The following is a 26892-nucleotide window of genomic DNA, read 5'->3' as shown; positions in this document are numbered from 1 at the left end:
AACATTATGAATAATAACATATTCTTTCTTTGCTCTGCAGATAAGCCTTTGAAAAAACGGAAACAAGATTCTTATCCCCAGGAGGCTGGAGGTGCTACAGGAGGAAATAAACCAGCTTCTCAGGAGACAGCTTCTGCAGGAAATGGGTCAAGGCCAGCCTTGATGGTTAGTATTGATCTACAGCAAGCAGGACGGACAGACTCTCAGGCAACTGTTACTCAGGACTTGGACATCATCAAAAAGCCTGAAGAGGTGAAGCAGTGTAATGATGGTTCTGTTTTTGTTCCTCAAGAGGATGTTGTTGGAGTACTTAAACTAAAATCTGAAAATCATCCAGAAACCCCAAGGAAAAAGACAGATTCTGAAAGTATAAAGGTGGAAATACAACATGATGAGAACAAACAAGTGGAAATACAACAAAATGAGGGTATTCAGATGGAAACTAAACACAGTGAAAGCAAACAAGTAGAAATTAAGTGTGAAAGCAAACCAGAGAATAGGCATGGAGATGTAAAACAAAATGAGGGAAAGCAAAATAATGGCAAACAAGAAGTAAGGCAAAGACCTGAGACTCCAAAACAGAAAAATGAAGTGAGGCCGGATACTCCAAAACAGAAAAATGAAGGCAGACCAGAAACCCCAAAGCAGAAGAATGAAGGCAGGCCAGAAACCCCCAAACACAGACACGAAAACAGGCGGGATTCTGGTAAATCCTCATCAGAGAAAAAGCCTGATTTTTCTAAATATAAAATGGACACGAAATCTGATCCTTCTAGGGTGAAATCTGAAAGGACTGATGTATTAAGACAGAGACCTGATGGACGTTCAGTTTCTGACACCCCGAGGCGTGATCATGATAACCTTAAACAAAAATCTGAGGACAAGGGTGATTCAGAGAGACACAAAGGGGATTCATCAAAACTTAGAAGACCCGAGTACTTGAGATCTTCAAGTAGAGGGGAGCATGACTCTAAACATAGCATTAGACCAGATAACACAAAGGCCGAAAAACTAGAAAGAAAACACAGGCATGAATCTGGTGAATCTAGGGACAGACTGTCTTCTGGGGATCAGCGATCAAGACCTGACACCCCTCGTATTAAACAAGAAAGTAGAAGTGATATTGGTAAATCAAGACCAGATAGACCAGGTTTTAAATCCCACAACAGTAAAGATGAACGAAGGACAGATGGTAATAAGAGTAAAATGGATAGTAATAAGGCACACACCGACAGTAAAGCTGAGTTTCCTAGTTATTTGTTGGGAGGACGATCTGGTGCTTTGAAACACTTTATCATTCCAAAAATCAAACGTGATAAAGATGGCAATGTCATGCATGAAGCAAGGAAATCAGAAATTAAGGGTGAATCAAAGAACAAAGTTGAGAAGATTGGTCTAGTGGAGGATCTAAACAAAGGAGCTAAACCAGTTGTGGTTCTACAAAAGCTTTCATTGGATGATGTACAAAAATTTATTAAGGATAGAGAAGAAAAATCTAGGAGCTCTTGTTTCCGATCTAGCAAGAACAAGTCATCCAAATCAAACAAAGGTAAGACACCGAATTCTTTCTGTTACCCTTAGTATCTTGCAATGTTTCATTTTATGTATTAATTGTAAGAATCTGTTTTAACCATCATTACTTGATTGAATTTGGGGCTAAGTATTGATATCTTGAAAACAGATTGTAAATATGTTATTGTTTCTGTATTAGAGTTTGTATAGTTGAAACTGCTAGTTCGATATCTGTATTACAGTTCTGTGCATGTTGATTTTGCATCCTAGAGAAAATATATAATTTTGGAACAACTTAGATTTGGGAGTTTATTAAGTTTATTAAGTTGGGTGCTGTAGTTCTTGAGCTTCAATCTTCTTTGGTTCATTTTCCAGAATAATGCTAAAAGGTGAAAATGCTTAATGGCTTCACTCACCAAAAGTAATGACGTGACTCCAGAGAATTTTGATTTATTTTTTGTAACCAAATGTGTTAGTGCATCTGCTTTATCTTTTTTTATTTGGCTGTTCCTGTATTGAATTGAAATTGGATCTGATAAAACTAGCTTAGTAACAATAGCTAGTGCAGTGGGAGTTTGTATCTGTGTTGCAAGAAATCTTTGTTAGAGGGCTACCACGTGGTGGAATGTGTTGTTAGTATAAACATGACAGTGCTCGAAGTTGTTTGTTTTGCTTCTTAATATGATCTGTCATTGGTTGTGATATGACTTGCTTGAAAGTTATCGCCAGAGTTGTGTTAATTGATTCGCTATGCTTGTCAGTTAGATGAGATTATCCCAGTTTGGGGGAACATAGATAGCTACAATATGCCATGTCCAAATGTTGTTTGATCTAAGCATTATCTACAGTGATTGGCAGCAGCTGTTCATGGCTTCAAGCTTTACCTGGAGAAGCTAGGGAATGGATTGGACGTGGGATCTTTTACATGCAAAAGATGGGTCTAGCACTGAACTGTTACAAACATCTCTGAAGATCAGTGAGATTTGGAGTTTCATCTTAAGACAGAAGGAAATGGATCGTGCAAACTACAAATTTTAAATATATTCTAAATGAAGTTCAAACTGATCCCACTTAAGATCAATATGAAAACTTGTTGTATTTTATAAAGTGTTACAATGTATTTTTGAAATCATTAGCAAGCTAAATTTTAAAAATGCATGCTTATTTCAAAGTGGATTTTGCTTTCAAAAGGACTATTGGTTTTGATGGGTAACACATGTTTCATGTTTGTTTTATTCTATGCCTATGTGAAACTAAGTGCTGTTGGGATAGTGTGTGTTTGGAGCCAAAATGTAGTAAGAAATTTCTGATGTCTGAAAGCTTGCACTCATTCAGGAGTCTATGTGATGGCAGCGAGGGAGAGCTTTGAATGGGAAATTCTCATGATAAAATGTAAACTGCCTTTGACCTCATATACCTTCAGAATTCTGTTGTATATATAATTGGTTAGCTGCTGCTCAAGAAACATGACTTCAAATCAGTATTTGGATTTACTGAAATGGGCCATCTAGATGAATTTTTGAACCATGTATCATCTGAAGAGGGAGAAAGAAGATGTATGAAGTACAGCAATGCCTTCTTGAAAGGAGATTGTGCCAGAACTCCCCATCAAAGCTTCCTAAACTAATGTGTTCTATATTGAATAAAAAATAGTGTATCTATAGTTACGATTGACGAATTTGAGTGCCAATACATGTGTATATGTGGTGCATATGTTCATTAGTAATTTGTTTTTCATACTATGGATATTTACGTGGAGGCTTTTCATTCACTGAATTCTCTTAGTAATATCTTTGGAACTGTTGTGTTTAGAGTACTAGAAGTAGAATGAGTCCTGAATATTCTGCCTAGCCTCAATTGGCAGGGGCATATGAATAAGCTTCTCAAATTAACCAACAATGTAAATGTATATATCATCAACATAGAAAATGAAAGTTTATTCCTTTACTTCTGAGTCCCCGATAAAGAAACAATTAGCCTTCTAAATCTAATTTAAATTTTCTGGCGTTGTTTCGATATTTTAAAAACTATTACCAGTTTGATTATTTGTAATTTAGTATTGCTTTTTGCTTCTTAATGCTTTGCGTAGTATGATATGTGTATTGCCCACAAATATGTAATTATATTGCAACTTGAGACTTCAAATATGTTATACTTCTTCAAAATATATCAATGCTTTTCATGTTTACAGATCTGTAAGATTGCTAAATTGTTAATCATTTTACATCTGCTAATGATTTTAGTTTATATTGGGTTGATAAATGTTGATGGATATTCTATAGAATAGTAGTTAATGGATGTACCCTCTTCAGTCAGAATTGATGACCCATCTTCCTATTTTCTTTCCTCTATATGTACTCTAGAAATCTGTTTCTCATGGGTAGGAAACGCTGAAGCAGGTTTTTGACACCACAAAATGTTTGAGCAGGGGAAATGAAATAACCTTCCTCTTTCACTTGAGTTGAAAATAGTACTATTTATTTATTTATTTAACCTATATTTCACTATTTTCACAAACGGAACTCAGTGATTAAGGTTTATTTGCCTTGACCTGTAGAACTGAACCTATTTTGTATTTAAGACTTCCTGCTGGAAACATATTTCTTGAATCAATTAGAAAAATGAATTGTTTCCTTTTACAAATGAAGAGCCAGCAATATTTAAGCTTTAGAACTAAAATATTTCCACAGAAAACAAAGAGCAACTTGCCTAAAAACCCCTGTCTGTATTTAATCTCTGAAGTGAAGTCTGAAATTTGAGAGCACAAATAGGTTTTATGACAAATTTAATACTGCAAGATTAAGGGTGAACTAAGTATATATCAAATTTTCATGCAAAATTTTCTTTTCATTCTAGTTAAGGGCATGTGTGAATTGGTTTACTTGTTTAGTTGTTGTTGTTGTTTATTCGTTCCGTCATTTCTGGCTCTTTGTGACCTCATGGAACAGCCCATGCCAGAGCTCCCTGTCGGCTGTCACCACCCCCAACTCCTAAAAGGTCAATCCAGTCACTTCAAGGATCCCATCCATCCATCTTGCCCTTGGTCAGCCCCTCTTCCCTTTTCCTTCCATTTTCCCCAGCATAATTGTCTTCTCTAAGCTTTCCTGTTTTCTCATGATATGGCCAAAGTACTTATTCTTTGCCTCTACAATCCTTCCCTCCAATGAGCAGTCAGGCGTTATTTCTTGGTTGGATCTTGTGGCGGTCCAAGGCACTTCCAGAACATTCCTCCAGCACCACAGTTCTAAAGCATCTATCTTCCTTCTCTCAGCCTTCCCTATGGTCCAGCTCTCCCATCCGTAGGTGACTATGGGGAATACCATTGCTTTAACTATGTGGATCTTGGTTGCCAGTGTGCAACCCAGCTTTTGCACTTCCTTCTTTCACCTTGATTAGAAGGCTCCTCGGCTCCTCCTCGCTTTCGGCCATCAAAGTGGTATCATCTGCATATCTAAGGTTGTTAATGTTTCTTCCAGCAATTTTAACTCCAGCCTTGCGTTCGTCAAGCCCCTCACATTGCATGATGTGTTCTGCATACAAGTTGAATAGGTTGGGTGAGAGTATACAACCCTGCCGTATGCATTTCCCAATCTTGAACCAGTCTGTTGTTCCATGGTCATGTCTTACTGTTGCTACTTGGTCCTTATACAAATTCCTCAGGAGAGAGATAAGGTGATTTGGTATGCCCATACCACCAAGAACTTGCCACAATTTATTATGATCCACACAGTCAAAGGCTTTAGAATAGTCAATAAAACAGAAAAAGATTTTTTTCTGAAACTCCCTGCTTTTCTCTATTATCCAGCAGATATTGGCAATTTGGTCTCTTGTTCCTCTGCCTTTTCTATACCAAGCTTGTACATCTGGCAACTCTCGCTCCATGTATTGCTGGAGTCTTCCTTGCAGGATCTTGAGCATTACCTTACTGACATGAGAAATAAGGGCCACTGTATGGAAGTTTGAGCAGTCTTTCGCATTTCCCTTTTTTGGTATGGGGATATAAGTTGATTTTTTCCAGTCTGATGGCCATTCTTTTGTTTTCCATATTTGCTGGCGTATAGCATGCATCACTTTGACAGCATCATCTTTCAAGATTTTAAACAGTTCAGCTGGGATCCCGTCGTCTCCTGCTGCCTTGTTGTTAGCAATGCTTCTTAAGGCCCATTCAACCTCACTCCACAGGATGTCTGGTTCTAATTCACTCACCACACCTTCAAAACTATCCTCGATATTATTATCCTTCCTATACAGTCATTGTTACAGGAGGATAATTCTTCCCTTGTTTTTAAAACCAGCATATGCAGAGATAAGCCCTTTTTACATGGTGATGGGCTTTACATCACTTTAAATAAGTACAACAGCAAGATTATAATCTGGAGAAAGGTTTATTTTTTTTCCTTTGTTAGGAAATGGTACCTAATTGTTATTGGTAGAAGAATTCTACTGATATTTCCTCCTTTATTCATTGATTTTGTCTGATTGTTTATGCAGTATGGTTGTAAAAGTAGTTTCCTTTATCAATGGATGTGAAGAGTTGTTTTATTCTGCTGTAAGCATGGAATACGAATTTTGTTGACATGACTAACATTGTAAGCAGGAAAATGACTTCAGTGTTTCTTGTGCTACTGATATACACAATCTTTTTGCATATGTCAATATGAGATGAATAATGGCTGGTTGCACAAAATTGCTATGTATTGTGCTTATGAAGAGCCTGTTAAAATAAAGGAAGGAGATTTTTTTATTTTAGTAATATACTTTGCAAGGAAGAGCTTTTGCTTGCTTTTATATGACTATTACCCTTTGGAACTTAAGGATGAAAAGATTTTTGAAGGTAATGCTGTATACTTCTAGCTGTTTTAGTTTTTATTTTGTTCTGTAAAGTATCTTAAAATACAGTGTGAAAAGTCATTTAAAATGTTAATTCGTGTTAACATGCTAATAACTATTGTGTTTAGTTTTCTATTCACTTAGTTTACTTTTTATTGATAGGTAGTATAGATCAGTCAGTGTTAAAGGAATTACCTCCAGAACTGCTAGCAGAAATTGAATCCACCATGCCTCTTTGTGAACGAGTGAAGATGAACAAACGTAAGCGTAGTACAGTAAATGAAAAACCAAAATATGCTGAAATCAGTTCTGATGAAGACAATGACAGTGAAGAAGCTTTTGAAAGTAAGTGGAGTGGTGATCTGTCACTTTAATAATGGTTCATTTTGTTTGATGATGTGTTTGCAGTGACTTCCCCATGAGTCTTACAATACAACAATCAGTGGATGCAGTCGAAATAAGAATAGGCTGCAACAATACCAACAGGTCAGATTAAAGGGAAGATGAAAACCAGACAAGAGCACACAATTCCAACACTTAATTTTTTTGTAGATTGCAATGTTAATTCTACCTGGAGTAGCTACATTAAAATGGGACAGCTCATTTTGATTCCAGTAGTCTAAATCAGGCACCCTCAAACTGTGGCCTTCAACTCTCAGAATTCCTAACATTTGAATAAGCTTGTTAGGGCTTCTGGGAGTTGGAGGCCCAAACAATTGGAGGGCCACAGTTTGAGGATGCCTGGTCTAAATCAAGATGAGGTTCCTCAAATCATTTGGATATTGCTGGACCGAAGTTCCCAAACTGTCCTAGCCAGCAAGGGGGTGAGGAATTATAGAGGTTTTAATCCCTCAATATCTATTGGGCTGATTCCCACACCTGGCCTAAATCCAGGTGACCAATCAGTGGATGGACTATATAATGGTGTTGATTTGCCAAGTTCTTATTGATTCGCCAGACCTATCTTAGTTGAGGTAAAACAATTGAATTTAATCCTAGACTAAGTTATCTATCATAGGTTCAGGGCATTAGCACGCAATATGGAGACAGATCAAATTATGAAATATATTAGTTCTTTTAAAAATATGGGCACAATATATGGAGTTTGCAGGGGGAAAGCATTACTACATAATATACTGAATGCTTTGTTATAATGTATAGTGACTCGGGGTAGATGACTTACTATAATGCCCCTTCCCCAACCCCATAAAAAAGGAAATAAATTTGGATGAACATTATCTATCCTGGCATGATCAGAGGAGAAGAGAGTTTTTTCAAAGTTTAAATGAAGGGGGGAGGGTAATGAAAAATTTGAATAAAAAACCAGAAAGCCAGGAATATGTTTACACATATATTAATTCTAACTGGCTTTATTTCTACAATGTGCCTATATCTACAGATTCTGTATCTAAGGATTCAACCACACATGTCTTGAAAATATATTTTTTATTTCCAAAAGCAGACCTTGATTTTGCCATTTTATATAAGGGACACCGTTTTACTAAGTCACTTTATATAATGGGATTTGAACCTCCATGGAGTTTTGTATCCATGAGTGGTCCTGAAACCAAGTCCCAGCAAATACAATGCATTTATTTCCCACTATGCATTTCTAGATTTACTGTGTACCGAAGAGTACACAAATGGACAAAATAAGTAGGTTCTATTTAAATTGTCTTCTTGCTTAAATATATTTAAAATAAAATTAGGTTAAAAAGTAAAGGAAACATTAATATAGTGAATATAGTTAATACTTTGTCTTAAAATGGATAAAAGTATTTTAGTTTGAAAATATATTTTTCAGTGATTGAACTTCATAAATGTGGTGAGATGATAAAATGTAAAAGAAGCTACATTGTCTTACACATAATATAAAATAAGCTACAAGCTATATAAGAAACTATTTAGTGTATTGGTTTCATTATTGAGTTAGGATTCTGGGAGATCTAGGATTGAATTCTCTTTGGGACATGGAAACCCACAAGGTGACTTTGTTACTCACTCATACCTGTGCAGGAATAACAAGACTGTGCAATATATTTTGGATTCGGGTTGCCAGAAGTCAAAAATGACTTTTTTCCCCATGCCAGGAGCGACTTGAGAAACTACAAGTCGCTTCTGGTGTGAGAGAATTGGCCGTCTGCAGGACGTTGCCCAGTGGGCACCCAGATGTTTTGATGTTTTACCTCCTTCTGGGAGGCCTTTTATGTCCCTGCATGGGGAGCCGAAGCTGACGGAGCGATCTCATCCGCGCTCTCCCTGGATTCGAACCTCCGATCTGTTGGTCTTCAGTCCTGCCGGCACAAAGGTTTAACCCACTGCACAACCAGGGGCTCAAAAAAAATGACTTGAAGGCATATGACAAGTGGTTAAATCATCTGCAAAAACATGTTGATGTTTTCCCGTGGATATAAACCTTTTATTTAAGAAAAATGAGCAAGCGAAAGAAGACATAGAGTTTTAAACGCAAGAGAGACTAAGGATGAATCTACACTGTAGTATCAATGAAGTTTTAACTGTCATTGCTTAGTGCTATGGAATCATGGGAGGTGTAACTTTAAAAGTTTTTGGCTTCCTCTGCTAAAGACTGCTGGTGTCGAACAGTATTAATTCTAAGGTGTACGTACCCTAAGAAGATGTGATACCTGCCAAGAAGAATAAATTAAATGTAGTTTGCTGCTCAGAATATATCAAAAATAGAAATGTTAAGATGCTCCAACCTTGAGAGGCTGAATAATGAGAACTGAAGGTATAAATTAAATATAAAGTAACAATGAAAACAGTAAGATTTTAAGCCAGTAACAAAAGCAGTAAGAAGGCATTATATTTGTTTGAGAGGCCATTAAGGCATTCTTTTAAAAGGGTGCATATAAGTAAGATCTACATACACAGCTAGGAACTTTGCATTAAAAATAAGAACCCAGTTGTGAAATATCTGCAGCAAAAAGAACAAATGAAAATCAGGCTGCAAGACTTTTTCTCCCTCCATTAATGAAACAAACTTTTTGGATGCTGTCACAAAAGTTTGTGGAAGTGGTGGAGGTGTCAATTTGTTTGTTACTGAGCTATGTGTTATGCAGTACACACTTGCGCACACACATACGTATGTGTGATGATTAGAGACAGAACCTAATTAAATCAAGATAAAAAATAGTAGCAAAGAGTGAAAACACTACTTTGTATTAAACCAAATTAAAACTAGCATAAAAATTGAAGAGTATTTAGAGAGTGCTTATGTTTAATTTCCCATAGATGAAGGAATGTGGAATTCCTTTGAAACTTAAGTTCAGCATTGATAACAGTGCATTCATTTCTAGCTTCACGGAAAAGACATAAAAAAGACAGAAATGATGATAAAGCTTGGGAATATGAAGAGCATGACAGACGAAGTTCTGCAGATCATAGAAGGAGCAGCCATCATCATGAAGGGAGGAGGAGTTCTGGTAGCAGTCGATATCGAAACCGAAGTCCAGAAGATTCAGATGTAGATGATTATTCTCCTCCTCCTAGCCTCAGTGAGGGTAATTATCAGTACTTTATTCAACATATTTACCTGTAACATTTTTTTTAAAGAAAATACATGCTAACTTGGAAATTGCTTCTGTGAGACACTGGGTTGGCCACCTTCCTACTTTCCTTTTGTCAGCAGGTGATGACATTTTTCTTTAAACAAGCTTTAATGCAAGGGTGATTTTTTATTTGGCAGAGTCTGCATATTTTTAAACATTTGAATATTTTTTAATTTGTTTTAAAATGTATTATGCTTTAAGTTTATTTGATGTGTTATCAAAGGCTTTCATGGCCTGAATCACTGGGTTGCTGTGAGTTTTCCGAGGTGTATGACCCTGTTCCAGAAACATTCAAATATAAGTTTAATTGTTTTTACATTGTATGGCAAACATTTTTAATGTACTGTTTTTGGAAGCTTCTGTGGGGAAAAGATGGCATATAAACAAAATTAAAATAAAATAAACAAATAAAACATATGGGTTGGAACCAAAATTTGATGCATGGATCATGAGATTGCAAAATAAGATTAGCTCACCAACCCTTGTCCATGGCAGTTGTTTTAGCTCTCTGAAAATGTGACATCGAAGGCTGGGCGACCTTGCTGAAAGGAGTAAACAGTGTGGTATGAGATAATAAGTAGTTCATCAAATTTGGATGAAAGCCCTGCTTCATTTTTCATCTAGTTACATGCATCTGAATTTGCAGTCAGCACATGACCATTTTATATGCATCTTTTGCACATAATTAGTTGGCGCCAGGGGAAAATGTATGGTTACGATGAATTGCCAGAAAAAAATGTTGGAAATGTTTCATTTTATACATTTTATATTTTAAGTGGCTAGAAAAATGAAGAAGAAAGAAAAGCAAAAGAAGAGGAAAGCTTATGAACCAAAGCTAACACCTGAAGGTACCATTTAAAATACTAAATGTGTGCAATTCATTGTTAATTTCCCTTAGTAGTCTATGTCTTCTATATAACGTGCTTCCTGTTTTTATTAGAAATGATGGATTCCTCTACATTCAAGAGATTCAGTGCTTCAGTAGAAAATATTTTGGATAATTTGGAAGACATGGATTTTACTGGTTTTGGTAAATATTTAATTTACTTTGTATTTCCCCAACTTCCATGCTGTTGAGATACATAAAGCCAGTATCCTCTATTGTAGATTAGTTCTTTTGATTTGTTACCTATAGTCCCTAGAAAGAACCACCACAGAGATTCCTTTGAGATGTACATATTGATCTTTAATTCACCAGTCTTCTGTCTGTGAAAGAAGGTGCAACTTTTGTTTCCAGTTCATGCATGCAACTATTCAATAAATCTGCTATAATTAAATTTGGGTAAATTTGCATTTCACTTTCACAATCTTTGCGAATGAACAAGTGTGTTCTTGAACACTGCTCAATCATTCCTTCTTGGCTGTCTTATTAGCAAGAGCAGCTTAATTAGTATCTCATGAATGGGAACTCCATTCGTGTTAAGTTGTTACCAAGAGAAAAGGGAGTTTCATGCTCAAAAGCAATAAAAATGTGCTATGCAAAACAATCCCAGGTATTTCTGCAGTTGTGTTTAACTTATTGTTGGGTTTTTCCTAGAAGGCTGCTTTCCTATCTCATCTTTCCCATTTATGGCTGTTAGATATGCCCTTGCTGACTTATATAAATGATTTGAATAAAGTTTTCGAAGTATGTTAAAGGATAGAATAACGTTGGAGAGAATTCATGAGACTATTTGTGAACCATTAATGTTCTAGATGGCATCCCGCTAATTGTTCCACAATGTAACAAATTTCTCTTCAATTTGACTAATGTGATTAAATAGTTTGTGGGTTATAGTTAATATTAAGATACAGATTATATTTTTAACATGTAAAAATATTGATGCCTGTTTTGTTTTCTTGCTGCATTAAAAAGAAAAATGCATTTTAATTCCCCCCCCTTTTTTTTTTAAGGTGACGAGGATGAAATGCCTCAAGAGTTATTACTAGGAAAACATCAACTTAGTGAATTGGGTAGTGAGTCAGCTAAAATTAAAGCCATGGGCATCATGGACAGGGTAAAGTATTTTTTTTCTTTAAAATAAAAATATAACACTGTTTTATTTAAAGAGGAATTATCCTACAAATCAAATAAGATATGGAAAGTTCTATTAAATTTTGGGGATTTGGGGGCAAACAATAAATTATACGTGTATCACTTGTTTTTGTTCTCATGTAGTCCAAAAGGAAGTTTATCCAGTCACTTTTTAAATACTAGCAGTCCCCAATAGTTTCTGTATGTTTGTTCTTAAGTTGAATTTGTATGCAAGTCGCAACAGGTACATTTTAAGTGTAACTCCAGCCATATCCACACACACACAAATACAAGCTTTAGATAGCATAGGGAGGGGTTAACACCCCTGTGGTGTCTGTTTTACTGTCTGATAATTGGATTTTGACAAAAAGTTGCCTTTTTATGGAAGCAAGGATTGGTGAAAAAGCTGTGGAGACACCTTTCCCCCATGATAACTCTTTCAGGTGTGAATTTTCCTTCCTAGGGATAGATTTCTCTCGTTTCCTGTTGTCTCACCTCCGTTCTTAATTATGAGTCATTTGTAAGTCGGATGTTTGTAACTCAGGGACTGCCTGTACTGTAGTCTTTAACAGAACTAGAAAACACTTTATTTTTGTTTTAAGCTATTTCTTCCCAGATTTTTTCAGAATGTAAGGATGAATTATGTTCTTTTTTTATATCAAGATCCATCTAAAAGTCTGAGTTAGAAAGAATAATGTATGTATGAAAGATAATTAGTTTAATACGTTTTTCTCTGTTTAGCTTTCAACCGAAAAAACTGTGAAAGTTCTAAACATCTTGGAGAAGAACATTCAGGATGGTGCAAAGCTTTCAACTCTGCTTAATCATGTAAGACCCTAACATTTATTCTTTTTATACACTAACCTGATATTTTTTTGGAGATATTATCAATATATATGTGTGTGTGTGTGTGTGTGTTACATTTTCAAACAGACCTATTTGTAGACTTCCAATTTGGCTTATTTTGTTTCAGATGTGGAATTCATGTTGACATGTGTTGAAATCTCCTTTCAGTTTCCATATACTTTTTTGAAATCACATAACTATTTGTGTTCATTTTAGTGTGTAAATGATCATGGACTATTATTTTATAATAATAATAAGGAGGAGGAGGAGAAGTTTATAATAAAATTATAATACAAGGGTATTGTTGTTGCTCTTGCTGTTGTTTTGTGCTTTCAAGTAATTTCTGACAATGTTGACCCCAAGATGAACCTATCACAGGTTTTCTTGACAGGATTTGTTCAGAGGGAATTTGCATTTGCTCCTCTCTGATTTTGAGAGAATGTGACTTGTGGGTTTCTGTGGCTGAGTGGGGATTTGAAGCCTGGTCCAATAGTCCAATACTCAAATCACCACCCTGCATGGTTTCTATATAATAAAAATTCAAAGGAAATGTTTTATTCTGCATTGATGAGTGATCTCTTTATCCTTGATTTCCTCTTTTTAAGCATTACACACTGGTGCCACCATGTGGTTATTCATAGAAACTGAATACACCCAACAGCAAAACATTACTTAAATGTGCCTGTTTGTTGATACAAAGTACACTGAATATCTCCCTACTCTCATTTGGAATTCCAATATACTTTCATTTAGAACATAATGGTCCTGACCATTCACAGTCATGAATAATAAAGAATTAATGTATCTTACAGCAGTTTTATTATATATATTATTTAATTCTCAATGCCCATGTAAAAGAGGGTTCAACTCAGAATACGCTTGTGAGAAAGAAATTGTAAGGGAATGTGCTGTTATTCATTTTGTTGTGGATAGCCAATTTACTTTTAAGATTTAATTCAGCTTTTTTTAAAGACAGCAAGTGTTAATGGCTATTTTTCTGTTTTATTAATGTAATGGGATGGGATGGAATTGTGTTAGTAGATTAACTACTAACAAGACTTTTTGAGTCAATTTTAATGAAAGAATGTAGTTTTTGTCTTTAATACTTCAACTCCCACAATTCCTAACAGCTGGTAAACTGGCTGGGATTTCTGGGAGTTAAGAGTCCAAAAGACCTGGAGGGTAGAAGTTTGCCCATTTATGCTATAGACTGTGCTGCTAATATTTCATTCCTTTGTGTTTTAAAAACATCATCCCTGGATTTCATGCAAAAAGAAAATGTAAGAAGGGCCACACTGGACTGGACCAAAACATCATTCCATTCTACCTACATAAAATCTCCATTTTTAAAATCAATTGTTTAAGCCATGTCAAATCAACAGAGTAGATTTTCTCTCTTGGTACCATATTTGTTTTTTTCCCATTACACATGGTTCTGTGCTCCTCATATTAGCACATTTCACTCTGCCTTCTCAATTTCCTCTTTATTTTTTTATTTTTTGCATTTCATCTTTTCTTTCTTATTTCACTTTTCATTTCTTTAGCTCTTGCTGAGGAACACAATGCACAGTACTTTCACTCTTTTAGCAATTTACACATTGAGAAAGTTCCATGTATCTTTTAAGATATCACAATGATGCTTAGTGCTTGCTTCTAAATACTGCCGTGCCCACATTACTCGAATTTGTCATTCTTGTTTGTAAACATAAAAGTTCACCATTCAGCAGTGGAATACAGCAGTTCTAGTTGGATATGATTTTTGTACTAGATTGAAGTTGATACACTGCTGCCCTCTAGTGTCTATTTTTTTAAATTTTTAAACATAACCCCTGTCCAACAGTTCAGGATGAATGGCAAAATAAATTCACATATTTTGCACGAAACACCTGCTCTTGGATCTGCATCTAAAATATGACAATTAGCTGTGCATTCTGAATAGCCATGAAATACAAAAATAAAAACTTGCCTTACTCAGATTATTGATCTGTCTATCTCAGTACTGTCTACATTGAATGGCAATATTCACCCATGTTTTCAGACAGGAATGTTTCTAAGAAATATTTCTAACGATATCTAAAGATGTCAGGAATTCAACATGAGACTTAATACTGAACTTTTAATACTTAACTACAACTCATGTAGTATCAATTACAACTTTGTTCACTATATGTTGCTGTAGGTAATCATTCTGTCTTCCTACACCTTCATGGGGTATTTTTTCATGGGGGGGGGTCACAAGTTGACAAAGTTCAAAAAGCCCAGTTCTATAGGATGTCTCTAAAATGCTAATATCTGACTCTCATCCCAAAGATGTTCCAAGGGAAACTTAGTCCACAAAATTAGTTTGTTGACTTTCCACTGTGGGAGTCACTGTGGGCCTACAAGGAAAGTGATCTGCTGCAGTACTCGGGACATTCCCTGTGCTTTGATACAGAAAATGATTCAGCACTACAATAGACCTTGTGACAATCAGTCTGACATCTCTCTTGACAACACTGACCTTTCTGAAGGCTGTATACTCTTCCATTGGACATGCACGTTGATTGTTTGGAACTGAAATTATTTCTTCATGGCTTTTTGCCCATTCACTTACTCCCTTTTCCTCTTGGGTTTCTTACTGGGCAACAGAAAATGGAAAAGAACAGATCTTTTTTAAGAGGGCAGTTCTGTAAGACTTCACTTCCATGAATAAGGAACGCCTCTGTATTTTCAGTGCCTTCTGATACAAGGACATTTAGAATGTCTTGACTAATTTGAATTAGGCATGGACAATCCATGGTTCTAAATGCTTTTAAAATATTTACAAAACTAGGTGGCACTGGGGCTTTGCTTCGAAAGTGTTTCTAAAGTTCTGGTTGTGAAAATTTCATAACTCAACAAAACTTTCAAAATTATAAATGCCAGTTCCTAATTGGTTCTGTCATAAAATAGCCAATAACGAAATAATAATGAAAGTTTTGAAAGTTTTGTTAGAGTTCTGAAATTTTCACCACCAGCTAAGCACCAGCTTTAGCAACACTTTAGAAGCAAAGCACCAGAGCCCTCTAGTTTTGTAAGTACTTTAGAACCATTTAGAACCATGAATTGCCCATGCCTAATTTGAATATCTCTCCAGTTTGCCAGACAAAATTCACATTTTTCGGTAGAACTGAAGCTGACCTATTCACACTGTGCATAAAAGTGCAAGAACATAGCTGATGGAAAAGGTTGGTCAGTATAGTTAAGGAAAGAGTTTTCTAAGGCAGGAGTGAAGTAGACAGTAGAGTGCTTCCTTACTTACATGTGATTTGAGGGTTTTTTTAAAAAAAGAAAATCGAAAATATATTTTATTGAATATAATTTATCATATTGTTGTATTGGGTGTTTATATTTCTTTATGGATAATTTAAAAATATATTTTTAAAGTTAGTATTTTGAATTTTTCTACAGAATGACACAGAAGATGAAGAACGATTATGGAGAGACTTGATAATGGAGAGAGTTACAAAATCAGCAGATGCCTGTCTTACAGCTATCAATATCATGACATCGCCCAACATGCCCAAAGCTGTATATATTGAAGATGTAATAGAAAGAGTTATTCAATATACTAAATTTCACTTGCAGAACACTCTTTATCCTCAGTATGATCCTGTTTACAGATTGGATCCTCATGGTGGTCAGTATGAAAACTAACGGATGTATTAATGTTAAATGAAATGCAGGCATATTCCAAGTGTTTAATTGAAAATCTATTAATTGTCCCTAATCTCTGTTTGAAACAAACATCTTAAATTTATTTCTGAATGCCAGTCTCTGCCCATACAATTATTAAGTGTATTTATTCATGTCTATATGGGCTTGAAAAATCTTCTAGAATTTTAAAGTTGTTTTAATTTGTTTGAATTGTTTAATATGCTTTTACCTTGTTTAAATGCCTTCGTGATTTTAATTTGGAGTTATTTTATCCTTTTCCCTCATCAAAGTTTCATAAGAAAATAGTGTGTTCAAAATATTTACATGCATTCACATGTACCTTGGCTCCTTGAGTCATACTGCCATGGTTCTTACTATAGGGGCATATAAAAAAACAATTTAAATGTAAAATAGGATTTGCATTTTATTTAATGCACAGTAAGAGTGTCACAAAACCAGTATTCATCTTATAAAATTCAGAGACAATAAAGATATTGGTAGTATGAAGTAACCTATAAATGATTATCTATATAGCCCTTTAAAGTAGAATAGTCTTGTTACTTGTTTAAAAGCAAGCAACATAGGGATTCAGTGCTCTTTTCAGTCGTATATATTCCCGTGTTAGGTATGTAGCTGCAGTTATTCATTAGTGTTATTTGTACTGTTTGTTACTTGCACATTGATACATGTATTAGACCTTAATTGTATTCTAATAAATATGTGTGAATAAATAGGACAAAAGATTCCTTTACTTAATTTTAAATGCTAGTCAGGGAAATTGACAAAAGCTGATTTTGAAAAGACAGGGAACTGGTGGAGAGTTGGGGGAGTGTGTGTTCATGGCAAACCTTCCAGAGCTTAGTATTTTATTTCTTTTTTTTTCTCATTTGCTTCTTGAATAATTTTTGCCTGTTCCATACTGTATTATGATGCATTATAATCTTCTGTCTTTACCTTTTGATCTCCATTTCTGGATTATGTTGTCTTATATAATTGAAAAAGTTGCTGTCAAAGGACTTTCAATTTAACTTGCAACCGTTCTGCCTAGATTTGTCTCTTTCATAGTTGCTTTCTCTATCATCGGTTCAGTCCTTTGCTTCAGGAGGTCCTTTGGCTTCAGAGCCTAGTGCAATAAACCTTGTCTGTGACTCTGTTAGTAAGGTGTGGAGATGTGATGTCCTAGAAATAATTAGTTTCACTCAAGTTAATATATACTCAGCCTAGAAATTTCAGTCAAAAAAGTGACCCCAAAAAACCTGGGTCAACTTACTCACCGGTCAGTGTAAGTGCAGTACATTCTCTAAGTAGAGTAGTAAAAGGCCATAGTGTAATCCATCTTTGGAGAACTTGAAAGAAGAATTGACCCTCTCTACTCTTTGCTGTGGCACCACTTTTGCCATTTCTGAAAGCCTGCGTGGGAAAATTGCAGTGGCAGTAGCTAGGGTCAACCCCTTTAGGTAGTACTGCAGTTTTGCACTTTCTGTGGAATTGATTTTGACTATCCATAGAATACATCAGAAATTTGTAATGTTGGCCCTAAACATGCCCTCGACTTATACATGAAGTCAACTTTTACATGAATGTATATGTAGTAGCTGTATAAAAACTTTTGAGTGCTCTCTTCAGAAGTTCTCTTTCCAGCCCTATTTCACAACTATACTATCAGTTTTATTTTCCCCAATTGGTGCTTTATAATAGTTTGTAATATAATTTGAAGCTGCAAAAAATATAAATTGGTTGTTCATTTTTCCCTAGGTGGTTTGTTAAGTTCAAAAGCAAAGCGTGCCAAGTGTTCGACACACAAACAGAGAGTAATAGTGATGTTATACAACAAAATTTGTGATATTGTTAGCAGCTTGGCTGAATTACTGGAGATACAGCTTCTCACTGACACTACTATTCTTCAGGTAAGCTTGATTCTTTTCATTCAATTTTTTTTGGATGAATCTAAATAATTTCTAGTGAATACCTTAAATCAGCACTTTCCATGTTGGTGACACACTTTTTTAGACATGGATTGTTTCATGACAGTAATTCCAGTTTTACTAGCAAACTGGAGGTTAACCAAAACCTTCTAAGAGATTTGGACACATGATTACATTATAGTAATGAAATGTTTAGGGACACAAGATGTCTCATGAAAACCTTTCAGTTATATGTTTTAAAATGCACGATTTGTAAGGTTTTTTTTTCATTTCTTGTAACATTTGTGCAACATTCCCACACACTGCAAGCAACACACTATTGTGTTGCAACACACATTTTGGAAAGCTTTAATTTTAATATGCTGGAGATTTTAACCTAAATAAAATATTGGAACTTTGGTTATCAGTACACAAAGTGAGGACAATATATGCACTTTTGAGCATCAGCAACTGTCAATCTGTCCATTCATTCAGCATTCTTAGTGTGTTTTTGACACTTGTATCCAAGCATCTCATCTCACCTCCTACACTTCATGCATGCTTTTCAGTTTTAAAAAATTACGCACTATCGTTTAAGGATATTTCCTCATGACCACAGTTATTTGAACTAATATTATGCTTTGTAACAAAATTTGAAAAAAATATATTCCTGGTTTGAAAGTATTTTTTCCTGTATAATTGTATAATTGTGTGGTACTTACTTTGAAATTAGTTGTTACACTCCAGAAACTTTGTTTTTGTGGCTGCCACAAAGTATGTTGAATTGTTTGAGACTCTATGAGATATTCATTGAAAAACTATAGCAAAATGTGCTGCAGGATGTCCCGCAAAAACAAAGTTTTTGCAGTTTAATACACTTTTTCTATGTTTTTATGATAGAACCATTTAGGAAATGACATTTTTAACCCACAAACAAAAATCGTATTACATCGTATTACATAGTGAGTATGTTTCTCTGTCTTAGACCAGAAACACATCATCTTTTTAAATTGTGTTTGTAACATACGGATACCTAGTATGAGAACTAGATATGCCATTATAAAAGGCAGTTGCAGTACAGAATCTAATACTACGAAGGCAGAAGTCCATATGTGTAGCTTTCTCCTTTTATCCCTTATATTCCTCTATACTCAAAATCTATCCAAAAGAGACCTCCTGCCCTCCATAACAGATTTTGATGTCAAGAAAGGGGTTTTAGGGGAAGAGAATTGCCCCTGCTCCAGTTTTGGGGATGGATGAAATAAATCTCATGAGAAGAAAAAGTGCATTGGATTTTAATCCAGAGTTAGAATAATTTTATTTCGGTTTGTTAAACATTATGCCAGTTTACATTCTTTTTAATTTTTTGATAGGTTTCTTCAATGGGAATAACTCCTTTTTTTGTAGAAAATGTCAGTGAACTTCAGTTGTGTGCCATCAAACTAGTCACTGCAGTAAGTATATCTCTTAAATTAGTATTTAATTTTTAAAAATAGCAAAGCAAGAATGTACAGTGTTCATTGATTATATGATCAGTCTCTTCTCCAATTACTTTGAAGCACCTTTAGCATTTGTAGTAGAGAAGTTATGGTTATTTTTAAAAGGTTTGGAACCTAAGACAGAATCCTATCATGTATTTATAGTGATGGAAGCCAGACCCTTGGAGGACACAATTTTCCTTGCAGGCATAGGCAACTTTTGTGCAGCTTAGTATCTATTGCCAAGAGTTAGGGATCTGTTGGAGTATAACTTCTGGTGGCATTGGGGACTAGAGGTTTATTGTGGGTACTTCATGGGAAGAGAAATACCCTATTTCATCAATACTAAGACACATTTTCCCCAATATAAACATCTCAAAAAATTGGGTGTGTCTTAGAATCACCATTGTTGTTTGCTTAAAAAAGAATATGTGCAGGAGTGTCCGCAGCTTGTGAAGTGGTAGGTACTGCAAGCAGGGAGCAAGAGATAGCTGTCAAGAATGGAGGTGGTATCAAAGAGACAAGGAATGTTTGCAACAACTTGGAGACATGGTGCTTTTGCAAGGCTAAAAAAAGGCAAATCGCTTAGCTGTGGGGCAACGGCATCAGGTGCAGGGTTGGGGAGGCTCTCCGGGGGCAGTCTCACAGACTGGCTGGGCAGTAAGACAAAGAAGGTACTGTGGGGTAAAGACAGGCACGCAACAGGGAGCCAGAATCATAACTGCTTCTTGCTCACCCAGTAGCACATCTAGCCAGATCTCTCTTTAGAAATTTTAACAGATATTCTTAGAAATTTATTTTTTCTTAGAATCAAAGCTTGGAATTAGTGTTTGTCTTAGAGTCGGTGAAATACTGTAACCTCTTTTTGGTCTGTCAAGACTTCTTTTATCAGAGTTAGAACCTAGTTGGATCCTGGTTCTGGTAATTCATTTATGAATAAGAATAAATATTTTAGTAATGGTTTTCATTTAATTGGAAAATATAATAGGAATTTCATAATTTTAAGGTTTTTTTAAAAAAATTGAGTAATTATTTTTCTTATCTATTGATTTCCTCTTTAGTTTTGAACTCAATGTAAAGCAAGTAATAAATAGTTATAAAGTTAAAATTTAATAAATCTGTTACATGAATACTTAAAATGTAGCTATTTAAAAGTGTATTTGCTGTAAATACTTTCACTCATTTCTAATTCTGCAAGGAGTAATTCGCTAGTTATTTCTTGCCCAACTAGAAGAGGCCAGTGACAGATGATATTATTTGCATTTCTCGTGTCTCAGAAAGGCAACGGGCACAAGAGTGCATCCCTGCCATGTATCATCTGTTTGATGGGAAGCAGGATTGAAATCTCATGGCTGCTACAATATAGGCTTAAGGAATAGATTAAATAACTCTTAATGTTTTTGAACCAACATTCGGATAGTAGCTTAAACTTACAACATGCTCAGTATATAATATTAAGGTGAATTTGATCTAGAATTTATAAATTAATGTAAATTAATGATTAAGCCAGCTCTTTTAAACTGTTTGATAAATTTCTTGTCCAGTTTTAAAATGTTCACTACATTTGCAATAATACGATGTTGCTACCTGAGTCATATTTCTAAGCCAACAAGCATAGGTTGGAAAATAACAGCATTATATTTTAAATATACATCATGTGTTTCTTTGTAAAACCTCTGAATTTGAGACATATAAGCAATCACAAAAATTTACTATTTGTTAAACAGGTGTTCTCAAGATATGAAAAGCATAGGCAATTGATCCTAGAAGAAATCTTCACATCACTTGCAAGATTACCAACCAGCAAAAGAAGTTTGAGGAACTTCAGGTAATATATGGTTCTACATAGTATTTTGAATGGTGGGGTTTGTAGATGTTTGGATTTCTTTATACTGATTATGTACTTCCGTTAGTGTGTCTTCAAGTCATTTGTCAATTTATGGTGACCTCATGAATATTATAAGGTTTTCTTAGGCAAGGAATACTCAGATATTGTTTTTGCATTTCTTTCCTCTAAAATACAGTCTACAGGACCTATTTTTAACTTCATATAGCATAGTTTTACTGTATTATAAAAACATGTGGGTTTTTTTTGTTTTTTTTAAAAAGGTATGATTTCTTTGGGGTTTTTTCCCCGGTTGCTTGAGTTCTGGTTAACTGAGAGACCACGGTATTTCAAAATAAAAACATAAAAGCAAATTCCAAATTCCCATAACACCAGCATGTATTTTAAAGGTTTTCATGACTCTATTTGAATGCCTGAAAATTGAAGCCAAGTGAATATTTCTCTTTGCATTCTGGTGGTGTTTCTCTTGATTTTATTTTGGTAATTGGAAATAACTTGGATGTTTTTCCACAGATTGAACAGTAGTGATACTGATGGGGAGCCTATGTATATTCAGATGGTGACTGCATTGGTGCTACAGCTGATTCAATGTGTTGTGCATCTACCGTCAGGAGAGAAGGACTCTAATAATGAAGATGAGTCAAATAAAAAGGTAAAGTATTATTTCCATGTCATTTTTGCCAGTTTTTTTTAATTAAAGAAGAAAGACCCAGGAACACATGCAACTCTTTAGAATATATTCATGTAATCCCTACTTTTATAACGTTATGGAATGCTGGATTTATAAAGGGAGAGTGTAGAATTTGACAAATAAGTAAAATAGAAGAAGATAATTGTTGGTGGGTAGAGAGGAAAGGCACTGAAGAGAAAGCCTTGAGAGTGCAAGCGTGTGAAAGAAACACGAAAGACAGGAAGTAAAGGACAAAGAGTAAATGCTGGCCTAAATCTAGTTGTTAGTTCTAGCTAGAGAAGACACATTAAAATTAATTCCTTGCTCATCAACTTACATGGATATTACTTCAGTGGATCTGCAGTCGTTTTCTTTTTTATTATTTCCTGGGTGCGGGTGGATTGCTCCTTCATTCAGTCTCACTAGAAAGACCATTCATAGTGAGTATCAACATCTCATATACATATATTGCATTACTTTAGTGGGTCTGCTCTATTTGGGATTAGCTATTAAATTTAGGTTTTTAATAATATATTCAATAAAATGAGAAACTGCAACAATTTTACTGTTCAAACAAGATTGCCTGAGACACTCACCATTTCATTGATTAGTGGGTTCAAAAGTTCTTGTTAGTATTTGTTAGACTCCAAAAAGATTTCAGTTTGCCTCTCTTCAGCTAAGGTTGAGAAGCTACATGTGTTACGTATTCTCTTAAAAATTAAAAAAGCACACCTGATAAATTTTGTATTCATTTTAGGTGGATCAGGATGTCATCATTACAAACTCATATGAAACAGCTATGAGAACAGCACAAAATTTCCTTTCTATTTTTCTTAAGAAGTGAGTAGACTTCAACTGTGTTACATATTTAATTTGTATTTTTCAATGTCCATTATAGAATCAGAGCTTGTTATCTACAAGCGGCTTCAGTTTTTTCCTTTTTAGAGCTAAGCATCTGTCCACGTCAATGTCCAAAGTATTTTAAAATGCCAACTTCTTGTCAGAGATTCTATTAATAATAACATTGCATAATAAACTTTGAAAAATGTGTTCCTGGTTTGAAAGTGTTATTTCCTGTTTATTTGTGCAGTACTTACTTTGAAAATAGTTGATATACTGCAGAAACTTTGCTTTTGTGGGTGCCACAAACTGTGTAGATTTGGTTGAGACTCGAGATATTCATTGAAAAACTATAGCAAAATGTGCTGCAGGATGTCCTGCAAAAACAAAGTTTTTGCAGTTTAATAAACATTTTCCATATTTTATGATAGAATCAATTAAGAAATGACATTTATAACTCAGGGACAAAAATCGTATTACATAGTGTAATGTGTGCATTTGTGTAGGAAGTATTTAAAAGCTTTTGATTTGACTCATGTATTAGGAATTGATGCTTAAAGCCAGATGTAGCAACAGGGTATCACAAGAAAGACACCATAATGATACATTATTTTAAATGTGATCTCCCTATGATCTTGTCCTATGAGCTGCTGTTCTGTAGCAGGGGATCCAAAAGGATTATCAGAAATGATCTTCTGCTAGAAAAAGAAGATGACTCCCTTTGCTTGTGTTACAACCTTGAACGCATGTCCCAGTACCCATACAGAGAAGATGTGCTACGTAGTCCACTTGAGTCTCTTTTTAGTGATACTGTTCAGACTTTTTCCAGTACGTCTTTTCATGCATCAGCAGTGTGAGGCAAAAATCTAGCAGTCTAATTGTATAATACAGTGCTGATGTCATTCTCTTGTCTTGGTCTCAGATGGATTATGTCACAATTATTTTGCAAACAAAAACATTTGTAATTATTCAAAGGCAAGGTGTCATGTTTGGGTAGAAAATGAATAAGGCACATATGGACAGATAATAGAAAAGTAAATTTATTTCAATACTTATGGTTCTTTTTCTGCACTAACATAACATGTAAGACCTCAGTAAAGGGCAGTAGTCGATCAGCTGTAAAATGGTTAGAGCAAGTTTGGTGTTCTATTATACCAAAAGTAGACAAACCTGTAAACCTTGTTTTGAAAATATATACAGTTAATAATGGTTGTACAAAACTAAAATATCACACTTTGTTATTTTTTCATCCAAACATTATTGAGTGTATTCACAGTATGCTCACTGATTACATGTACTTGTTGTGTTACTCACAGTAACTTTATCTGCTCTTCCAGTCCACACATTATACTTTTATCCACTCTACTATAAAATTTTAGATTAAAAGATATTCAGATTGCAGTCATAAGTGTACTCATAGAGAAACTTACTATTGATTTTTAAAGTAAAAAAAATAAGTTTTAATATTTTGTGACACTAACTTTGTTTGATGTCATAGTACAATGAAGCACGTAGTATATGTTTTTCTTTAATACCTTGTTTTTTCTTCCCACTTAATTAAACAGATGTGGTAGCAAACAAGGTGAAGAGGATTATAGGCCACTTTTTGAGAACTTTGTTCAAGATCTCCTTTCCACTGTCAACAAACCAGAATGGCCCGCTGCAGAGCTGCTGCTTAGTTTACTAGGAAGACTACTGGTAAGATACCTGGATATATAGGAGGTCTTGAACATGTGCCTGAAAATCAAACTAATTCTCAGTTTCCTGATGTAATTCACGATTTAATTTAGTCAGCATTTAGTCTAGAAAAACATATTTTGCATACTTAAGAGTTTTAAGAGCAGTGGTGTGATGGCAGGTTTCATTTGTATTGGTAGATAGTTTTAATAATATTGTAAACTCAGAACAAAGCATATTAAAAATAAACTCTTATAATGTTTCTAAGCAGTTTGAATTATATTTCAGCTTAAATCTTCTTGTGATAATATTTAGAATATGTGTTTGAATCATGCAGCACTCCAGATATTGTTGGTCTACAATTCTCGACATTCTTTACTTACTATTGGATGTGTTGGCTAGGGCTGCAGGACTTAGAGTCTGATCAATTGGGTGGGCTCTATGATTGTTAACTGCCTTGTATTTGAGTCCCTATATATTAGTCCCTATATATTATTTTAAAAACTACTTTTAAAGCATGTATTGTGGCTGATGTTTAATTATTTAATGCTACTAGGAAGGTGCTGCTATGGGTTGTAGTACCATTGATTCATATATGGAACTTTATGAGCCTCTATTTTTTTATATTTGTTTACATTACTGGCAAAGAAATGGTGGCAAATCCCTATGTGATTTAATTGTATTGTTTTGAATTATTTATGTAGGGTGGGGAACTAGTCACCTTACATATCTGGCAGATTATGTTTAGTAAAAGATAGCTTTAAGACTACCCATCTAAAATGGAAACAGTAACATAGATCCAAAAGAAAGTGTCAGGAGAAGGAGGAAATTCTCCATGTCACATTTGTATTATTTGCAAGCCCAAGAAAATGTAATTATTCAAAGGCAAGGTAGTATGTTTTGTTAGAAAATGAATAAGGCACATATGGGCATTGTGGAAGCTGCATAATTCATTATTTTGATAATATGCATTTGATCTAGGTGTAATTGTAGAATATTTGAAGATGCTGCGAATGCATATGCAGGCATGTGTTCCTGTATTGACGTTAGTAAAAAAGGATGTATATATAGGACACTGAAGAAAACACTGCATGAAATTGCTATTTATTGGATATAAATACATGTTATGCTTATACATATTACTTAATACAACTGTGTGCGCACACACTTTATTATAAAAACCATTGCTTGCTTTAAACAAAGGATATAAAATTTATATATTACTATTTTTCATTCCCATTTTTAAAAAAGATGAAGGAATATTTAGCAAGTGATTTTGTTTAAGTATGGAATAGACAACATTGTTAACAACTTTTTTGTTTGTTTATTGTCAGGTCCATCAGTTTAGTAATAAATCTACAGAAATGGCTTTGAGAGTGGCCTCACTTGACTATCTAGGGACTGTAGCAGCACGACTAAGGAAGGATGCAGTCACTAGTAAAATGGATCAAGGATCTATAGCTCGAATCTTAAAACAGGTTTGCATGAAACTTTTGTTGATTAATATGTGTTGCTTAAATACTAGAATGTATTGTTGATTAATTATTTTGAGCATAATAATAATAATGGTGCAAAAGATAAAGTGAGTCAGTAGAGAATTTGCAAGGAAAGCAAACTGATTTTTGGAAATTTTGTGTTGTTGGGAGCAGAAATAACAAAAACAAAAAAACAATCCCACCCCAAAACTGGAAGTCCTTACAGTTCACAACTGAACTGGATTTTTCCATATCCTGGACTTTTTCTTCAGCCCACATCTGAAGAACTAGTCACACATTTGAGGAACTAGTTTCCCTTCGTTTTTATTCTAACCAGTCCCACCTCATGGAAAAGTTCTGTTCTTTTTTGTTGTCTCTGTGAATCACACAACTGGGTCTACTGCATCTGTGCATGCCTTCTACAGAACCTTCTAGAACTTTTCGACAGTAATCCTTGCCACCCTCCAGAGAGTATGTGCCAGGTGCTGCAAAAACCTCTCAGTTCCTTTTCACCTGCCAATACTGTGCTTTGATAGGAGCCTTGGATTGTGTACTT

General features: G+C 34.9%; 1 protein-coding gene across 4 annotated transcripts in view; it reads left to right on the top strand.

The window, feature by feature from the left end:
* The window catches only part of NIPBL (NIPBL cohesin loading factor), a 149219-nt gene that overhangs the window by 94992 nt on the left and 27335 nt on the right, over window positions 1-26892 (top strand). For all 4 annotated transcript variants that reach the window (XM_060761405.2, XM_060761401.2, XM_060761402.2 and 1 more), the window contains 15 exons: window positions 41-1549; window positions 6505-6687; window positions 9660-9863; window positions 10688-10759; window positions 10852-10941; window positions 11805-11908; window positions 12667-12753; window positions 16201-16429; window positions 18202-18353; window positions 19724-19804; window positions 21556-21656; window positions 22188-22326; window positions 23102-23184; window positions 24750-24882; window positions 26196-26339. In XM_060761405.2, the coding sequence (XP_060617388.2) occupies window positions 41-1549; window positions 6505-6687; window positions 9660-9863; window positions 10688-10759; window positions 10852-10941; window positions 11805-11908; window positions 12667-12753; window positions 16201-16429; window positions 18202-18353; window positions 19724-19804; window positions 21556-21656; window positions 22188-22326; window positions 23102-23184; window positions 24750-24882; window positions 26196-26339 (3311 nt within the window). The remainder of the gene's footprint in view (window positions 1-40; window positions 1550-6504; window positions 6688-9659; window positions 9864-10687; window positions 10760-10851; window positions 10942-11804; window positions 11909-12666; window positions 12754-16200; window positions 16430-18201; window positions 18354-19723; window positions 19805-21555; window positions 21657-22187; window positions 22327-23101; window positions 23185-24749; window positions 24883-26195; window positions 26340-26892) is intronic.

The sequence above is a fragment of the Anolis sagrei genome, chromosome 2 (genome assembly GCF_037176765.1).
Source record: "Anolis sagrei isolate rAnoSag1 chromosome 2, rAnoSag1.mat, whole genome shotgun sequence".
NCBI lineage: Eukaryota > Metazoa > Chordata > Lepidosauria > Squamata > Dactyloidae > Anolis > Anolis sagrei.
This window is presented reverse-complemented; position numbering and strand designations above follow the sequence as displayed.